Source organism: Seriola aureovittata, chromosome 3 (assembly GCF_021018895.1).
Source record: "Seriola aureovittata isolate HTS-2021-v1 ecotype China chromosome 3, ASM2101889v1, whole genome shotgun sequence".
Lineage (NCBI taxonomy): Eukaryota > Metazoa > Chordata > Actinopteri > Carangiformes > Carangidae > Seriola > Seriola aureovittata.
The window spans coordinates 11,897,577-11,916,137 of NC_079366.1; the positions used below are offsets into that span (position 1 = coordinate 11,897,577).

At 39.5% G+C, this 18,561-nt stretch overlaps 1 protein-coding gene across 1 annotated transcript in view; it reads right to left on the reverse strand.

The window, feature by feature from the left end:
* LOC130166780 (zeta-sarcoglycan) overlaps window positions 1–18,561 on the reverse strand; it is a 341,932-nt gene that overhangs the window by 13,143 nt on the left and 310,228 nt on the right. The window contains exon 7 of the mRNA XM_056372533.1: window positions 8,541–8,664. Within this exon, the coding sequence (XP_056228508.1) occupies window positions 8,541–8,664 (124 nt within the window). The remainder of the gene's footprint in view (window positions 1–8,540; window positions 8,665–18,561) is intronic.

Here is an 18,561-nt window from a genome sequence, read left to right on the forward strand (position 1 = left end):
TTAACATCCATGCAAACTGAAAGGATGCATGGAAGTGTGTAGGCAGCGGCGGTTATTGTTTGAAATGGACGCATCTCTTTTCGTAAGTAAAGGTGGCATAAATGAGCCTGAATAGTAATGCACATGCACACACAACAGCAACAAACAGGCACTGAAGCAGCCTCAGTATATCATGAATACAAACACAAGCTGTGACAGATGGTAACACAAATAAGAGACAGACAAGGAATAAAAAGTCCCACATGTAGAAAGACTGAAACTGAGTGTCATTAGACTAACAGAATGTCAAACACCCACCCATATTTATGACGATCGCCTCGGGCAGTGTAAAGTCTTAGGCTAATGAATTTTCTGATGTTAATCACACCTTTTTAAAAACATCCCCTTCTCCTAGCCATTGGCAGGTATATGTTAATCTGTTATCTCTCTCTAATAAAGACACTGGATGATGAAAAACAATTTTTGGAAATAAACAGAGAGGCTCTAGAGACTGACAGAGAGGGGTACAGCTGTGACAGTGTGAGGTCATTGTGTGTGTACATCTGTGCAGAAACATATAAATGATTTCATGCACATGTGCATTTTCAGGTGTTTGAGCGCGCGCGTGTGTGTGTGTGTGTGTGTGTGTGTCAAGGTGAGCCTGTTCTTCTGCAGTTGTATCTTTGCTTTAGTGTGTGGATATGTGAGTGCTTATTTTGTGTTATGTATTGTGTATATTGTATATTTGTGACTCTTCCACGGGATCAGTGTGTACAACTGGGAGTTACCCCCTGCCAGCATTTTAATTCACTCACTATTCTTCTTTACCCGCAGGTAAAACAACAAGCAGCAAAAAAAAAAAAAAAAACCCTAGTCCCTGTGTACCAGCCCAATAACACCTCCAGGCTACAGCGTGTTAATAAACCCCAGCATTGTGTCAACAAACAATAAAACTCCATGGTAACCCAACTTTGTTAAAAAGTTTCTGTTAACCTGATTTTACCTCACTGCAGTCAGTTTTTGTGCATATCATGAACATATAGAAGCAATTGTGCCATTTGGGGCATTTTTTTACATGTCTGAAAAGAGTTTTAGGTAATGATGACATTTCCAAACAAGCTTTTAAGTAACACATTATTCATTTTTATATGCATGTCAGATGATTTGATTTACTTTCTTAGGTTTTTCTTTGTTTACTCAGGAATGACGCTGACTTCAATCTGACGCCTGTATCTCTCCATGCAGACCCACGTGTCAGCTTGTAAACCCACAAATGAAAGTATCAACAGCTCAGAAAAACTGCATTGTATTTAAACTCACTGATTGATGAGCACATCCTGACTACCACATAATCCCCTCTTCTATTGTGAGGTGATGGCATGTCTTTGGTCTGTTGTTTCTGAGGTGAGAAAATACCTTGGCCTCTATAACCTCGAACTGAAGAACAAAAAGTATTAATAGAGAAGTTTTCCGGTGGGCAATAGCTGGAGATGCTGGCCCCTAAGGTGAGTAGCCAATAAAACTCTGAAAAAACACTGGAAGCCGCAGAAGCAGTCACCTATAGCACTGTTAATGCTCTTATTAAAAAAACAAAACAAAAAAGAAAAACAAAACTTTGACTATATTTTGTTATTTTTAAATAATTAAATACATTTTATATTGTAAAGATTTTATCTCTTTGATACATTAGCGGTTTTTAAGGATGGGGTTAAAGAAAACCTGAGGAGCAGCAAAAAATAGGATCAATGATGTAGTTTCAGTCCAGAGCCATTTTCACCACGTGTGCAATGTGCAAGCTGTGTGTTGCAACATGAGATCCTCTCCTCTTGCTCATTTTGACACATTTAACTAATCAAAACAAACTCCATGTTTGTGACCTGTACATGGGCAAGCAAAAGCCTTGCAGAACCTTTGCTGTGAGCAATAATGTCTTAAATGTGATGCTGACAATATTTGCAATCTGCATGTTAGCAGTGCTCACAAACTGTTTTCGTGAAAAGGCCCCCTTATGAACAGGAACACCATGAACTCTGTCCTTGATAAGCTTTGAATTGAACTGGATAACACCCAGTAACCACATTTAGAGAAAAGAGTACATATGATAGAAATGAATAATGCTCTTTAAATAAAAGCTTTTAACTGGATGCAGAGCTGTCAGGACTGGATTTTGCCACCACTTACTAGCAAAAATGTCATCTAGTATTCTCCTATGATTTGCATTCACATGCAGGAGCTTCCCAATATAACCACAAACCACTACTGTTGGAACTTATGTGGCCTACTCCAGGGCATTCAAACAGTATTTGCTGAGTGTGCTGCAGTATCACTCCCAGGAGAACATTTCTGTGCTGTCTGCCTCTTAACAAACAGCAAATAAACATCAAAATGTAACCATTTTGCACACTAATTGGTCCTCTAGCGTACCCCACTGCACTGGACCTTTTCCACTTGAATGCAAATGTAGCCCTTCTGACATTACATACTTATATACTAAGTATGTAGTGTATATATATACACACACACACACACACACGGATTACAGAAGAGAATATTTTATTTCTAATCCTATGACTAGGATCCTGTTTAATATTAAGGATATAATCCAACTAATACTCGGAACCATCAGTAGAAATAAAACTTTAGTGAGCCAACCTACAAAACCTTTAAAACCAATTTCTCTGAATTTATATGACTGACAACTGGCACTGATAGAAACATGACTCATTTTCAGCAAATGCAGGTTCCATGTTTCAGTTTGTCGGAAGGTCTATTCTTCTGTAAGGAGTTGTCTTCTAAAATAAAAGGTGAGAGAGACGTTAAACAACTTCTAAAGAATAAAATTAATGCTGCACAAAAGCTGCTGAAAAGAGCTGTGGCTGAATAAGGCACATATTACGAGGTGAGCAGAGGAAGCATAGACTGATTAAAAGTTAAAGTAAAAATAATCAACAGAGACGAGTACAGAAGCGGTGACAGGGGGATGAAACTTGAAAGGGGGGGGGGACATAGATGGACAAGCAAGACGGATAAAGTGAATTAATGTTGGATAGAAGGACAGACGAGGAGGGAGAAAGAGAGAGAGAGAGAGAGAGACAGAGAGAGAGAGAGGGAGTTGATAAAAAATAAAAAAAAAAGGCAGGAGGACTGCAGGATTCCTGAGAGGATCTGTCAACTCTCGTTGGCTTTGATTTTAATGGAAGCCAGCGCTCCCCTACCTCTAACCCATTTGGCCCTAATTCCAGCACTGCTTTCCAAACTTTTTAAACTTTAATGGCCCCTTCTTAAGTGCCAGCTGCTGACAACATTGATTTGGCTTTAAGCCTCGCTGTCCTGCACGCCTTTATTTTCTCCTGCAAAATCGACAGAAACATCTATTTTCTGCCATCCTCCTGTGCCTCCTACTCATCCGATCCTCCTTCTATCCTCCCTTCATCTGCTCTCCTTTGTTCAGTTGATGGTGTCAGCGGTCGGGGAAAGCTTGTATGAGAAGAAGAAGGATGAAAAGGAATGTTATTTGGATAAACTGTTCTTTTTAGGGATGTATGTAGGTATTTTTTTGCCGCTTATTTTAAACAGACTGGGTTGGCGCAGAGAGAGGAGATACTTCCTTTGCAGACTGAGCGAGAGATGCTTTTGGTGACACGCTACATGCAGATGCAGTGACATGGTCCTGTGGTATTGCTGCCCAAAGTAATACACCAAGAGTTTTTTAAGAAAGGTCACAAGAGAGGGAGAAGTACTATATCATCTGCAAGTCTCTCAGTTTTGGCTGAACCACAACAGCAGGGCCAGACCCAAGTGCCTGTGACTAATTGACTGAGTGAGTGATCAAGTAACACCATTGGTCAGCTAAATGCCACATGACTGAGTTATGTATTGGTTGGCTGGTGGAGTGTTGGAGTTTCCCCATTGGTTAGTTTCTATTTGGGGGGGGCCTTTACAGTCTGTAGTGTTACCGATTCAGCGCATTTTTATGTATTGTCGTGTGAGAGGCACTTTGCCTTTAATTTATGAGTACAGTGATTTTGTCGTGGTTATAAAATCAGGATTGTTCTGCAAATAAGCAAAAACAGTGGTAGATTTCATCTTAGAGAGATCCCCCAAATTCTGGTGGCCTCAGGATCAGCACTTTGGACTGGAGCCACGACAGACATTACAAATGAACTATGGAGCTCTTCAGGTACATAGGATGCTCTAGATTGTAGGCTGATCAATCAACTGTTTTACTACAAAACCAGCAAAAAATATACTCCAGTTATTTTGGATGAGAGGAGATGCTGCAGGAAAATCAAATCACAAAATAAAAAACACCTTATATTTGAAAATATGCACACAGCTTTGTTTGTGGTTTATCTGTCATTCGTTTTGTTGTGAATAATAAACTGTGAAGTGAAATATGGTGTGAAAATGACTAGCATGTGATTTATGCAGATCTGAACCAAACGTAAACTGTACTGTGGGCTCATGTCCCTCGCTTTTCAAGTAACAGCCGCCAAATCTTTTTGTTTGGCATGCTGAGTTGAATGGGATTATCAGAGAGAATAGCTGCAGGTGTTTATGTGACATGCAAGATCTTTCTTGAAGTGTCTGTAATGAACCACTGACCTGTTATATCAGCAGTGAAACCGTCGAAATTATATATATGACAAAGGCATCAGTTCTTATAGTTTTCATAAGAGTCATAAAAATTGCTGTGGAGCTCTATCTGTCACCTCGTCGGCAATCAAATGTGTGTCTCTAAGCTCAAGGATAATGCATGTCCTCATATAACATGGACCCTTATAAAAACGATTGCCTGATGAGGAGACTGTGCTGGACATATTTGTCTCTGTGTCTGTGAATTGTATATTTTTACAGACAGAAGACAACAATTGTCAGGATAATGATCTGCACCCAATGACCTAAATGGCAAAATGCATGCGTGAACATAATATGTGAATGGCTTAAAGTGGGTTTTTTGGGGTTCCGAGCATCTTTTTGGTATTTTGGATTTTAGCTATACAGTATACTCAAAATAAGGCCATGGATAAGAATAATTACAATGGACACATCAAGGGACACAAGCTGTTAAAGGACACACTTAAACATGGCATGGATAGTCATTGAAAACAAAGAAAAACGAGCACAAAGCATAAAATAAATAGTAAAAAAAATAAGTGTTATGTTTGAGAGTTCTTTGTGCAGATAGAAGAGAAGGTGGACAGGATCCGTTAAAATAGTGTGTTGTTGTTTCATGAGAAGTCGGGTGGTCAGATATGATTTTGAGAAACACAGGATAGAAAGATAGATACAAGAGAAGACGTTGGTTAAATTGGATATTTATAATAAACAGACTCAGTAAAGCAATAGCTGCACAAGTTCTGAATGAAAAGCATTAGAAAAAGTGTTTTACAACTTAAGCTTATGACATTAATGTAGCTCTCAGTCTCACACACTTCCTTTATGGCAATGCAATTACATGAGTCTTGCACAACACATTTACACATGCTGCTGATAAGGCTTCCGATGGCATTTATAAAGCTGTACCTGAGTGAAAAGGGCTTTCTTTTTCTATGCATGCTGAAGTAAAGGGTGACAAGGTTGAGAAGAGGTGCACCACAAGTCTTTTATTTTGTCAAGCTTTTCAAGCTATCAAGGCTTGCCAAAGGCCCACAGCGCAATCATTGTTACACTCTGCTAAACGCTATTGTTCACCATCAATAGGAAGACATCTATTTATGCAGGGATGACAGAGAGAGAGATGGAGAGGGAACGAGAGAAAGAGAGGGAGAGAGAGGGCGAAAGACAGAGATAATGGATGAACAAAGAGAAGGAAGAGACAAACGAATACATGAAACAGAAAGGGAGAGAAAGACAGAGATGACAGAAAAGAGGTAAAAATGATAATCCCCCCTTCCCTCCCCTTTCCTTGTCAAGTGACAGCCACAGTGATGTATAACCCTGGCAGTGGAAAGTTAATTAGATAGGCTGGGTTACTTAGAGATGAAGGACTGAGAGGCTGAGAGGGAGAGGGGGGAGGAGGAGGAGGATGAGAAGAAGGTGTGGAAGAAAACAAAAGAGAGGAATAGAAAGAAGGATGCTAGAGATATGAGGAGTGAGACAAGTCAGGGAAGAACAAGGGAGAGATATAGGACAGAGAAGGAAATTAGAGGAGAGACATGGCAAGGGGGAGAGGGGAAGTTTAAATAAGAGGCAAAGGGCCTTGTTAAAAGTATGTGTTGCCTTTATATTCGGATCAACTTTAAAAGTATTCAGCCATAACAATATGATAGACACACATGCCACGGTGTAAGAAGGGTGCCATGGGGACAATCAAAAACATAAATTACAAGAAAAGCCTCAGTCTGTCTGGCACTGTCATCCCTTGTGCTTGCCTCAAGGACACACTTTAACATGTCATTCGCACTGCTGAGCAGGTGACTGGATGTCTGCCCTCGATCAACGAAGTGCATGACATAGACCAAAAGAACGGGATAAAAACAAACAGCATCAGATGTGCAGACTCAGGCGACTTCAGGTCACTTGAAGAACCCATTCACTGGAACCACGACTAGACTGGCGATTTCACTGTGTCTAGACTCTCCTTATCCTCCTATAGACCTGCCTGTAGTCCCACTAGGGTAAACCCCAGACAGGTCATCAGTCTACACATATATTCATACCGACGAGCCATGTGTGAAGACACCAGGGCAAGGAGAACTCTACAGAGTAAGGGCCAAACTGCCCCGCAGTTGTGCACTGAAATGGAGTATGGAGTAATTTGCCCAGCTCAAAATTGTCTCCAAAATGTTTTATTCGTCCTGTCTTTGTCCCCTTTGCCAGTCTTTGGTATGGGCAGCTTTATAGCAATCATATCTTGATTTTTGACTGTGATATGTTGGCATTCCTTTTAGGAGTCTTTCTTTGACATCTCCCAAAGTATTTTATGGCATAAGAAACTGCTTTGCCGTAATAACCTTGATACTGTGGATATGATCTGCTTCATGAAAACTCAGCTTCAAGGTTCTGGAGTACTTCATGGCCATAGATGGATGTAAGAAAAGGGTTCTTGTTACTGTTTCAGTAGTCAGTCATTTTGCTTTTACCCAAGCACTGAGGAGGTTTTGCATCATACATTAAGGTAATAATGAATAATAAATTGCAAACGTCTCAATGTCAAATATTTTGACTCACTCATCAAAATTTAGTTAATGTTACTAAAAAATCAGTCCGCCTGAAATATTAATGGTGTATGATTTTATCGTGTTTCTGCTACTTTGCAAATGCTAGCTGGATACTTAATAACATGCTGCTTTTCACTTTTCCATAACATTAAACTTCTAGTGCTTTATCAAATTTTTTTATATTCAGTACAATAACTACCTCACAGGATCAAACTTTTCTATGCTCTATACACCTCTCCCCAGCATTAATACACTTTACGCAACTCTGCCTGGTTGGACATATTAAATATGTATTTGGTCCACGACCTATTGTATATCTGACATTCCCACTTATTATTTAGTTAACAAGAGAGTCACTAAGAGAAAAGAAGAGCAGAAGGGAAGAGGACAAAAAAGGAGAGGAAATGAGAAATTAGTTTAGACGAGGAGCATCAAACTTTTACTGTTGGTTTCAGAGACTTCTGTTATGTGTTTGTGTGTTTGCGTGTCTGTGTGTGCGCATGCGAGACTGTGGGTGCATGTGGGGCTGTGTATGAGAATGCAAGACTGTGCGTATTTGTGATAGAAGACAGTGTGTGTGTGACTGACAATGACAGTGAGTGCGACGAACAAGAGAGGCCCATTCTTCTGTTAATTACCGAGTTAATGACACACTATGCTCCAGTGGACATGCAACATGGCAGGCTGATGCACACAAGACACACACACACACACACACACACACACACACACACACACACACCCACCCACCCTCCCACACACACACAAACACAAGGATAATGGCTAAGTCTGCTTCAGTGCTCACACAACATGGCAGGCTGCTATGCAAAGAGCTTGACAGTGAGATAGCAGGCTAACAATGATACACACACACGCACACAATCACGTGCACACACACACACACACACACACACACACACACACACACACACACACACACACACTGCAACTGACAGGGAACCTCATCAAACCAGCTTTAATGAAGTCACTTCTCCCAAATAGAAGAGGGGAAGAAAGGAGGGATGAGAGGAGGAGGGGAGAAAAGGAGGACAAGGTCGCCTGGATTGATGACGCTCATTAGCCTAATAAGGTACTTTAATGAAGCGGGCCCAACACTATAGAGTGCCACAGAGCTAAAGACACACACACGCACACACACACACACGCACGCACGCGCACGCGCACACACACGTACACAAACACACACACAGATTTTGTGAGTTTGTGTTGTCCCTTGCATTTCACATAAGCACAGCTATTTTTGTCAGCGTCTCTCCACACACACCCAACATAAACACACAGACACACATGTATACAGGAAATGCATTCTCAGACACAATAAAAAACACTTTCACATTCAAACAGAGCAACAGCTGACAGCTGGAAACAAACACTCACCTCTCCTTCTGAGGACTGCAAGAGGAGGTCTTTCCTACAGGACGCTGTGAAGTCTCCCACTCCAGCGTTGACCTCGACACCTCTGGGGGCCTCCAGGGTAAGGGTCCGAGTTGGGGACTCCAACCTGTGAAGCATACACACACTTAAGTCACAGTGGAAGAAGTGGAAACAGTGAAAGCCTGCACTTGGACATACATCTTTAGAAAAAGACTGAGTTATTTTAACATCGTGCTTCAGCCACCATTAGACTATTACCACAGGATCAATAATGAACCGACTGTGAACAAGGTTTTCAATCCCCAGCTGCTCAATCAAAAGCAGTAAAAACTATGATTGAACTTGTATCACTAATACAACAAAGGAAAAATCATATTAATCATTACAAAAAAAAAAATCATATCTCTCTGATTAAATGTTGCATGTTAAACAACAGCCCGGAATTACACAGTGAAACGAACAAAAAGCTGGTTTTTCCATGTTACATGTTAAAGTACCTTTTTGAACTGCCCAAATGCTGTTGGACGTCAGAGGTTAAAAGAGAACACATTTGCTTAATAGGGTTGCTACTAACGACCATTTTTCTATTGGTTAATCTATCGACGGTTTTACCAGTTTGTTGATTATTTTAAATGATTCATTCCCTCCAAGGAATTTAATTGACACACTGGCACGTCAGTCAACATAGGTGCAGATTCTAGCCTTAACATTTTCTCTATTTAAAGGACATAGCAGGTAGCAGGCAGATGATGTTATGGCTTTTATGGCTGAGTGTATTTAGCAGCTACAAGGACAAAAAATATGAAAAAGCTCTTTCTACCAATGTATAGACAACACTTACGGATGAAGTAATCCTTCACATTTTTGTTAGTGATCGCATTGTGCACCATAAAAATATAAAATATACAAAATAACACTGGTTACACACAACTTATAGTGAAGAGATTTGAACTGTGATTTGCTCATCCTCCTAAAGTCAGGGATAAACAAGATGGATATTTTTAGGACTTTAACGTTATCTTATCCATACCCTTATTGGTCCAGCTCATACTATTACTGGTTCCTTTTCATTACTAAACAATTGAGTTTTTTTAATTATTATTTTTAAAAGAGAATAAATTAATATCCGGATTTAAATACAACTTAATACTGTTTCTCGAACAGCAACAGTAATGATCACAACAACAAAGTCAGTAAAACTAAACTCAATATCTCACTGGAAACAAACATAGAATGTCAGTAAAATGTCTGACATCAAAATACTGTGTGAAGTTTAGAAAGAATAAAGGACACAGACATCAGACAGTATCCTTCCTTTCTGTCCTCCTCCCTCTGCTGCTGGTGTGAAACGGGGGGTGGGGGGGGGGGGCTGGGGGGGGTGGGGGGGGGGGCTGGTTTGTCTCAGCCAGTAGCTCAGTTTACAACAAAACACATTTTAATATTCGTGGCAAACTAAGAACACCTGCATGTCGTCTAAATGAACTTAACTACACAACTCAAACCTGAAGAGCGAGTGCTGTTTTTTCCATGTTACATGTTACATGGAACTTCCTCAAAGCTGCTGGAAGTCAGAGGTGGTTTGATGAAGGACTTACTGACTTTTTACTGCACTCACAGTAACGTAATTTTCGAGTTATCTTTACTTGACCTGGTTCTGTGTCCACCACAGCCGTGTGTGTGTGTGTGTATGTGTGTGTGTGGAATATGTAGCCCTGCAGAGAGCAGAGGACAGAAGCAGCATGACCATAAATGATAAAAAAAAGTGTTAAAATATTCATATCAACACATTGTCCAGTGCTGACATCGTCGATTATGGCTTTGGCATTGGCCATATTGCTTACAAGCAACTTATACAATGCCAGGTTCTTCAGACATTAAATGTTATGTCTTAATCGTTTAATTCAATTTGCAAGTATTGCAAATGTCTAAATAACCACACTCTAAAGGTGTGCAGTGACAGAGTGAAACCTTTTACAGTTTCAGGCTCAGTGACTCAGGATGCATCTATAGAGAACCTTTAAAAACCCTCCTCAGGACATACTTCTTTCTTTGTTCTGGGGATCAATACATTTTTACAATACATTTCAAGTTTTTATGGTATTTTTTATTGTATCATTGCTTGCGTTTTATTCTTCCGTATGTGTTGTAGAAAGACCCATCTAGGGACAGGCATTGCAAACTATAAATGATGTGGTATGTGGTGTTGGTCTATGTTATATACTTGTTTCTATAAAAATAAAAATTTTATAAACTGCGGTGGCAACAGCAATGAACAATAGTTGCAGAGAACTGTTCTAAGGTGTGCTCTGCTGGTTTTGATCCAAACAACCTTTTGGAAAGTGATGCATGTATACAGGAGAAATTGAATTGAATCTAAAAAGCCTTGCAAAAACTTTCAGATTTACTCAAATCTCAAGTGTTGCACAAAATATTTCAAAGTGCTTTAGATGATCTGAACAGAAGTCACATTTGCCTCAGCAGAGAAATAGTGTAGATAGCTAATTAGTGCATGTAATGTGACCTAATACATGCCAACCTTTTTTTTTTCTTCTTTTTTTGAGAATCAGAGATTTTTCTTGATTTTCGAATTCATTTTGTAGTAACTGTTTCCTTTGTCTTTGAGAAAACCTACTTGAATTATTATGAACACTTAAGAACTGTTATACTGCACTGCTCAAAAGTGCTCTGGCCATGGTTGGCGTCACTCCCCTTGGAGTGTGAGGGGTAAGTCTGTGATTGAAAGTTGAAAACAATATGAGATGATTAAACAGCTTGGTGATGTTAGATCAGCATAGTGCTTCACTCAAGGGCATGTTGGCAAGTGAAATTAAATAAAGAGTGCTTTCAGCAAAGCAGACAGAATAACAATTTATGAAGTGTGAGCGTAACAAATTAAACAGCACAGTCACAACAAAGATCAAATAAGGAAAAAAAAGCTTCGCTTTAAGGGTACTTTTCCAGATATACTTTGCTCAAAGGCATTTCAGAAGGTCGGTCTCCCGATCCCTTCTGAGGGGTTGTAGGGATAAAGCATATAAGCCAAAGGGTAGATTAACTAAAGTCATAATGTCCAGTCTGTGGCCACAAAAACAGATACATAAACGAACATTACTGCCTTGTCCCAAGGCACTTTGGCTGGGAGTGATCGTACCAAGCTTCCTTTGTTAATGTCCTTCACTTCACTAGAGTCACCAGGATGGAGGCAGTGTACACCCTCCTCACAGGTACTTTGGCAAAAAATAATTCAACATTTCATGGTTTCAATCTGAAGAACTGAACATTAGCAGACAGAAAAAGGCTCCCTTGGCAGTGGTTTTCCATGTCTGGCTGCACCCGAGTAATGAACACGCACTTTAGAAGATATTTTTGTTTCAACATTGCTCCTTTCCTGCTACCAGGGTTATTTTCGGGGTGTTTACGCTTGATTAAAAAAAAAAAAAAAAAAAAAAAAAAAAGTTGCTAAAACAGTTCCCCTTGAAATAAAAATAAAAACATCAACTAAATGAATGCGTTGACTCCACTAATTAAATCAAGTGTAAATTAACTGGATTTCTGACCATTGATTCATTAAGTGAAGTAGGCTGAAGGAGCACAGATAGCTAGTGTCAATATAGTGTCACTTGATTTAAGAAAATGCTTCAAGCAGGCTGGTTTGCTTCAGAATTCAGTCATCTCAACCCACTAATTTGCTACTCTCATTGTAATGAAAATGGGAGTTTAGGAGTCTGTATCAGTATTCAAGTCCCTTTTTTTTTTTTTTTAAATGAACAGATTTGTAAGACCTTTACAAATCTGGGTTTACTATTTGTCCAAACTGATGGTGGTATTTATTCTGGGTTGAAAGTAAAGGTATTGGAGGTGTAGAGGAGTCATGAGGTGGATTAAAGGTGAGGGAAGGTTTGCTACTGTGCAGTGCTGAGCATCCAAACTATATAATAAGCGTTGGAAGCAGACACTTCACATTGGGCCTGACTTATTGATCTGTAAAAACAGAGCATATGCTGCACCAGTCAGAGGTTAAGAAGAGGAGAAATAAAGAGAGAGACAGGCAGACAGGTAGACAAGAGATCAAAAGTGAGTTGGAGGGAATGAAAACAGAAACCCTTCTCCTATCCGTCATTATGTTATAGTTTCGCGTGTGTAAGGGGGACAGAGAGAGAGAGCAAGAGAGAGAGAGAGAGCGAGAGAAAGACAGACCGTAGTCAACAGCAGTGAAGTGAGAATCTTCGGCTAGTTTGACAGCAGAGGCAATTACAGTGACGCTGCTGCAGGCTGAAACCAGCTCTCATGGGCAAACACGCAAACACGCAAACACACACACACACACACACACACACACACACACACACACACACACACACACACACACACACACACACACACACACACACACACACAGTGCTTCAGAAAGTATAATTATAGTTATGTTGGAGCCTTATGATACAATTTCATTTTTTCCCCTCATAAATCTACACTCAATACCTCCGAATCACAAAGCGAAAACAGATTTTTATTTTTGTATTTTCATTTGTTAAAAAGGAAAATGTCAAATATCACACTGACATAAGTATTCAGAGCCTTTATTCAGTACTTAGTTGAAGCACCTATGGCAGTGATTACAGCCTCAAGCCTTCTTGGGTGTTACAAGCGTGAATACTTTCTGAATGCGCTGTACATGCAGACAATCTATCACTCTGTCTCTTGCCCTTCTCTCTCAGTCTCAACATCAAACTCTGTTAACTTTGTTTTAACTCACCTGTCTGTTTCCTTCACAAACATGCCATCTTATACTTTCTTTATCAGTTTTTCCATGTTCTAATTTTCAAAATTTCATGAATGTGTCCTTTCATATAAATTCAAAGTATCAGAACTGTCATTTGAAGCTATGGTCTTAAAATGCTTTCAGAGAGTAGAAAGAATAGACGTGAAGTGTTTTTTTGAGCATCATCACTAATAAAATGATTGACCAATGAAACTTTTAGCCATGCAAGTGGCGTCGCAGTGTTGGTCAGTCTGAACATCTGTCATTGGTGGCCATGGAATTTGGTACAAACATCCACAGTCAGAGGATGAATCACAGTGACTTTGGTGATCCCTGACTTTTCCTGTAGTATCAGGATGAAGCTGACATTTTGGTGTTGAAAGAAATATCTTGACAGCTAGAGGATGGAGCGGCATAAAATTTGGTACAGGCATTCATGTCTCTCTCAGGATGCACTGTCATAACTTTGGTGTTCTCCTGATTTTTCCTCTACAACCATCGTCTGGACAAAAACCTAAGTTCCAATAACCTTCAGCTGGACTTCACGTCAGCATGCTAACACACGAAACTAAGATGGTGAAAACGGTAAACATTATAACTGCTAAACATCAGCTTGTTCACCAGTTTCATTATGAATATGTTGCCGTGCTGATGTTAGCATTTATCTCAAAGCACCTCTGTGCCTAAATACAGCTTCACAGTGCTGCTGCAGTATACGGCTGCTGACTCTGTCACATTAGTGCTTGAAAAACTTATTGCACCTCTCCTTTAATATGATAAAATACATGCATGTAAACAAACTATAAAAGCAGATAAAACATGTGCTCTATAGTTCCTTCTCTTTCTGTCTGTCAAAACCGAAAATAATTTTGATTATATGTTAATTCAATTATTAATTAACTGACATACCCCTGCTTTCTTTCTTCCAGCTAACTCACATATGATCAGCAAGACATGCTACTTTTAAGACACCTGTTAAAACTAAGTTGATTTGCATCGGAAACAACAGGTAAATGGCTTGTTAAGGTGGATTTTTTTTTTTTTTTTAATTAATGTCCCACACACTAATATGGTCATATTTTTACTTTCATATACACTCACAAATTCCCCTAACTTCAAAGCCTCCCTGCTTCACAGCATTGATCCATGCATCCTTTCTTCTGACTGTCAACATCAAAATGAATCACCTCCAGCAACTTTAACTTCCATCTCTAAGTCACTCAGTAATACTGCTATACAAGTATCCACGCACGCACGCACGCACGCAGTAAAGTTTCTGCTCAGGCCCCTGCGTGGTTGTGCTTTTTCATGGTGCAGATAGCAGGAGTCTGCAGCCAAGCCGTTATCTTTGCAATTCATTATTATTACAGAAAACTGTCTCCCCCTACGTCTCTGCTTCCAGTTCTTACATTATTCCTCCCTTTCTCTCTCACCAACAATCCCCAGCCCCCTCCTCTCTCTCATAGATCTGTTTTGACCTTCAGTCACGACAAGGCCATTTTATACAGCGTCCATATTTGTCCAACCTGACAAGATAAGCAGGACAGAAATACATCAGCATGAAAAGGTTTTTTATCTTAATTCATTTTGGGGGGAACAGTGGAGGAAGATGGGGAGGGAAGAGTCTTGGATATTCAAAAAGAAAGAAAAAAATGACAAGAGACTAATTATTGCACATTTTAAGAAATATGATATCGAAGAATCCTCAGATATGCATCTGTCTGAAATATAAATGGGGACTTTTATAGTACAATCAGCAATCCCATTTGTATATTTTTATGTTAACATTTCATATCTCAGTTTGGTGTTCACTGCAATTTTGTCTTATCTGTTACTCCCTATAGTCACTGAATGTGAATCTCGCGTCCATTAGGATTAAATACCCACTTTGCCTCTGAGTCATGGCTGCGTTTATATCACTGAAAAGGACATCTGGTGTCAGTTTGTAGAGCTCAAACAATTACTGTGTTCAACTGAAAATTCAAATACCTGTGATAAAATCCAACACCTCTTAGGATTTCCTAAGCATGTTCACACAAAAGACAGTTTTTTTTAAAGGCCCTGGAATTGGACCTATTCTATGGTAAACCTATTTAAACGTTGTCAGTCACTGCTGCCTCAGCATGAGTAATATTTGTTGAATATGATGACGATGACATGAAACAGAAGCAGCTAAACGGAATTCAGCCACCATTCATTTATCATTTAAACTTTTGCTTTTCCCACTTTCTTCTAGATCATGGTCCATTCAATTTATTTTCCTGCATCCTGAGAGCTCATGCCTCAAATCTGTTACAAACATCGATAGGAACTTTTCCAAGCCACATTTCAAAGCCAATTTGTATTTGAAATGCTATTTTCCAGTTTCATTTGTGACATTCTCGCTGTAAAGGCAATGGAGGATTTTTGAAACTAGTGGTTTGTGACATTTTTAAATACCGAAACATCCGCTTGCTCCTTAGCTCAGACTGGATGTAGTATTTGATCCTGTTCATGTATTTTATACATGTCCTACATTTCCTATATTTCATAAAATCCTTGTTCCCACTTTCAGTTTGTTGAAGTGAATCCCAACTACTTGATGTTGAGAATCTAATGAGTTTGTGTACTGCCATTAATTAAATAATGAGTAAGCATGACTTAGAATTTCTCTCGTGTATAACAGGATCAGATTTTCTAGATCGTCCACCATTTGTCACTCAATGCTGTTTTCTGTGCATGACTTAAGAACATAGCTTTTAAGTGGTAGCTCATACTTCCTAAAAGAGACACAGAAAACCTATAAGTCTTTTATGAATGGAGGTTGACTTGATTTAAGTTCCCTTGACATCATAAATCCTACAAACTTGATCTTCTGGCTGTGGGGTGAAACTTTCAACTTTCAAGAGAAATGACTTCGATTTGTGAGATTTTCAAAAGCAGTGAGAGAAGTTGTGCAGAAAGTCTCACTTGAAATGTTAAAATCTGGGCTTTTTAGTGTGATTTATATTTCCCGGAAGACTTGGCTGACATTCATCCTGCCCTTTTCCTCTTCAGAACCCTTGAAGGCCACACCACCTTATCGCCACATTGCCATTTGGGATGCAAACCTTTAACCTTTTCGTGCTAAATGCTCCGTCATCTACTCAGTGCCCCTGCCGCTATCGTCCAACCCTGTCCAGGAAGCACTTTAAAAACTCGGTGCTGAGTGATGCATTGAGACAAGCCTGAAGACAGTTAAAAACACTGTCTTTGACTTTTACAGAGTTAGATTTAGGCAGAAAGCAGAAATATGGCATTTCCAAAGCCTCCTAACTTTTGCAGTGAGTCTGTGTTTGGATGAGTGAGGGTGATGTAGTGTGTTTAAATTGCCACATGAATCCTGTAGGTGTAAAAAAAAAAAAAAAAAAAAAAAAAAAAAAAAAAAGAGTGAAAGAGTGAAAAGCCCTGGGCTGTTTTAAAAAGTTATAAAAGTCCCACAGAGTTACTGAGGAGGGACAGGAGAGAGTCAAGGTACATTAGAGGTTTGTGTTTCTGGAGAGAATGTGTGTGAATGTTTGTGTGTGCTAGAAAGACAGAGACAAAAGTTTGTGTGTTTGTGTGTGTGTGTGTGTATTTATTTAGCCTAAGGAGTCAGAACATCTATTTCCAGATAGTACGTTCACCAGCGGTCACTTTGCCGCACACTTCCCAACTGTTTCTGTGTTTGCACAGCTGTCTTGCATGACGTGAGTTACATGACATTCAAAGGCACGTACATCTGTGCGCCTTTACACAACACACAGCTTGACAAATCCGTGAGTTACTCTAAAACGACTTTCCGAGCCGCTCTCTGTCCTCCTTGCTGTGAAACGTAGCTGAGGAAATGGCTAATGGCAGAGTGTGCAAGGAGAAAAAATGTCAAGCAATTTCATGCCTTTGTGCCTCCGATGGGGCGCCAAGCTGATAATTTAATCAGTAGTGAAAGACTAGCTTCACTCCTCCACAACTTCCACCATTCCATCCATTGTTCACAGTCTTGTTTTTTTCTAGGAAAGAGTTGGACATTTACATAATAAAAACAACAAAAAAAGAAAGAGTAAGGAAAAGAGAGAGGTGAGTGGGTAGAGAACGGACGGGTGAAAGGAAGTGTATTGTGTTCCGGTCCAGCGGTTCACCTACATCTACCCAGCACATCTGGTCACAAAGCAACCAACTTGTACTATTGTGTCTTGATTCGTGAAACACTGGCCCCTAATATTATAGAATGTTCACACACTATCGTAACCTTTACTTCCTCAGTAATAGATGTGACCTGTAGAAAATATTGCTTCAAGTGTCCATCATATGAAACCATGACAAGGTTGGATGGTGTCAGATCTAGTTATTACCTCTGGATGACTCTGCAAAGTATTGAACTTAAAATGTGTGGGATGTAGAAAATAAAAACAATAAAAAATAATAATATAAAAAACACCTTCATAAAACTCATATAACTAATATGCCCCACGAAGAAAGGAGTTACACCACTGAACTATTCAAACAGAAGAAGAAAAGAAAGCCAAACAGCCGGACAAGAAAAAAACCTTTCTTGTGTTTCTTGACACTTAAACACATGAACAAATGCAGACGCTGTAAGGTATACATGAGTATTTTCTTTGCTCCCAGTTGTAGATATGAGGTCAGAAAAACAGCGGCAGAGTTTGTGCTTTGCTTCATTAGCATTGTCTCAGTATTCCATTCAGCAGAGCCTGACAGAAAACACTTCTGAGCAGAGAAACTAGAGCTAGAGAGAAACGAGAGAAATTAGAGCTCCCTCACAAAGGCAATGAGAAAGACTACATTGCATTTAGTCTCTGTGCTATGTGTTGTCTTTACCCATCTCTTGTTCACGCCCTCTGTAAAGCAGCATAGCTTTTTTTAATGATGTGACGAGGGGTAGGCAGTATGCAGAAAACTGAAAAACTTACCATTTCCAGGTGTAAGAAGTAAGATATGAAGCTATTTATTTGAAAGAAATATTATTCAACTAACAGAGAAGTGCATCTTTGAACAAGTTCAGCTGCTCGCATAGAAATCAATCATTGTTGGCAGACTTAAGGCTCAGTGTGACACTTGAATAAGACATCATCTTAAGAGGCTTCTACAAGACCTTGCTGAATTAATGACATCTTTAGCGATTGTATTGCAGTCTTTGTTATTTAATATGCCTTGCAAATGGTGCCATCTTGTACTTTTCTAAAGATTGGATGAAACTTTAATGATCCCTGTGGGGAAGTTGGGTATTTGCAGCCGCATAGAGAA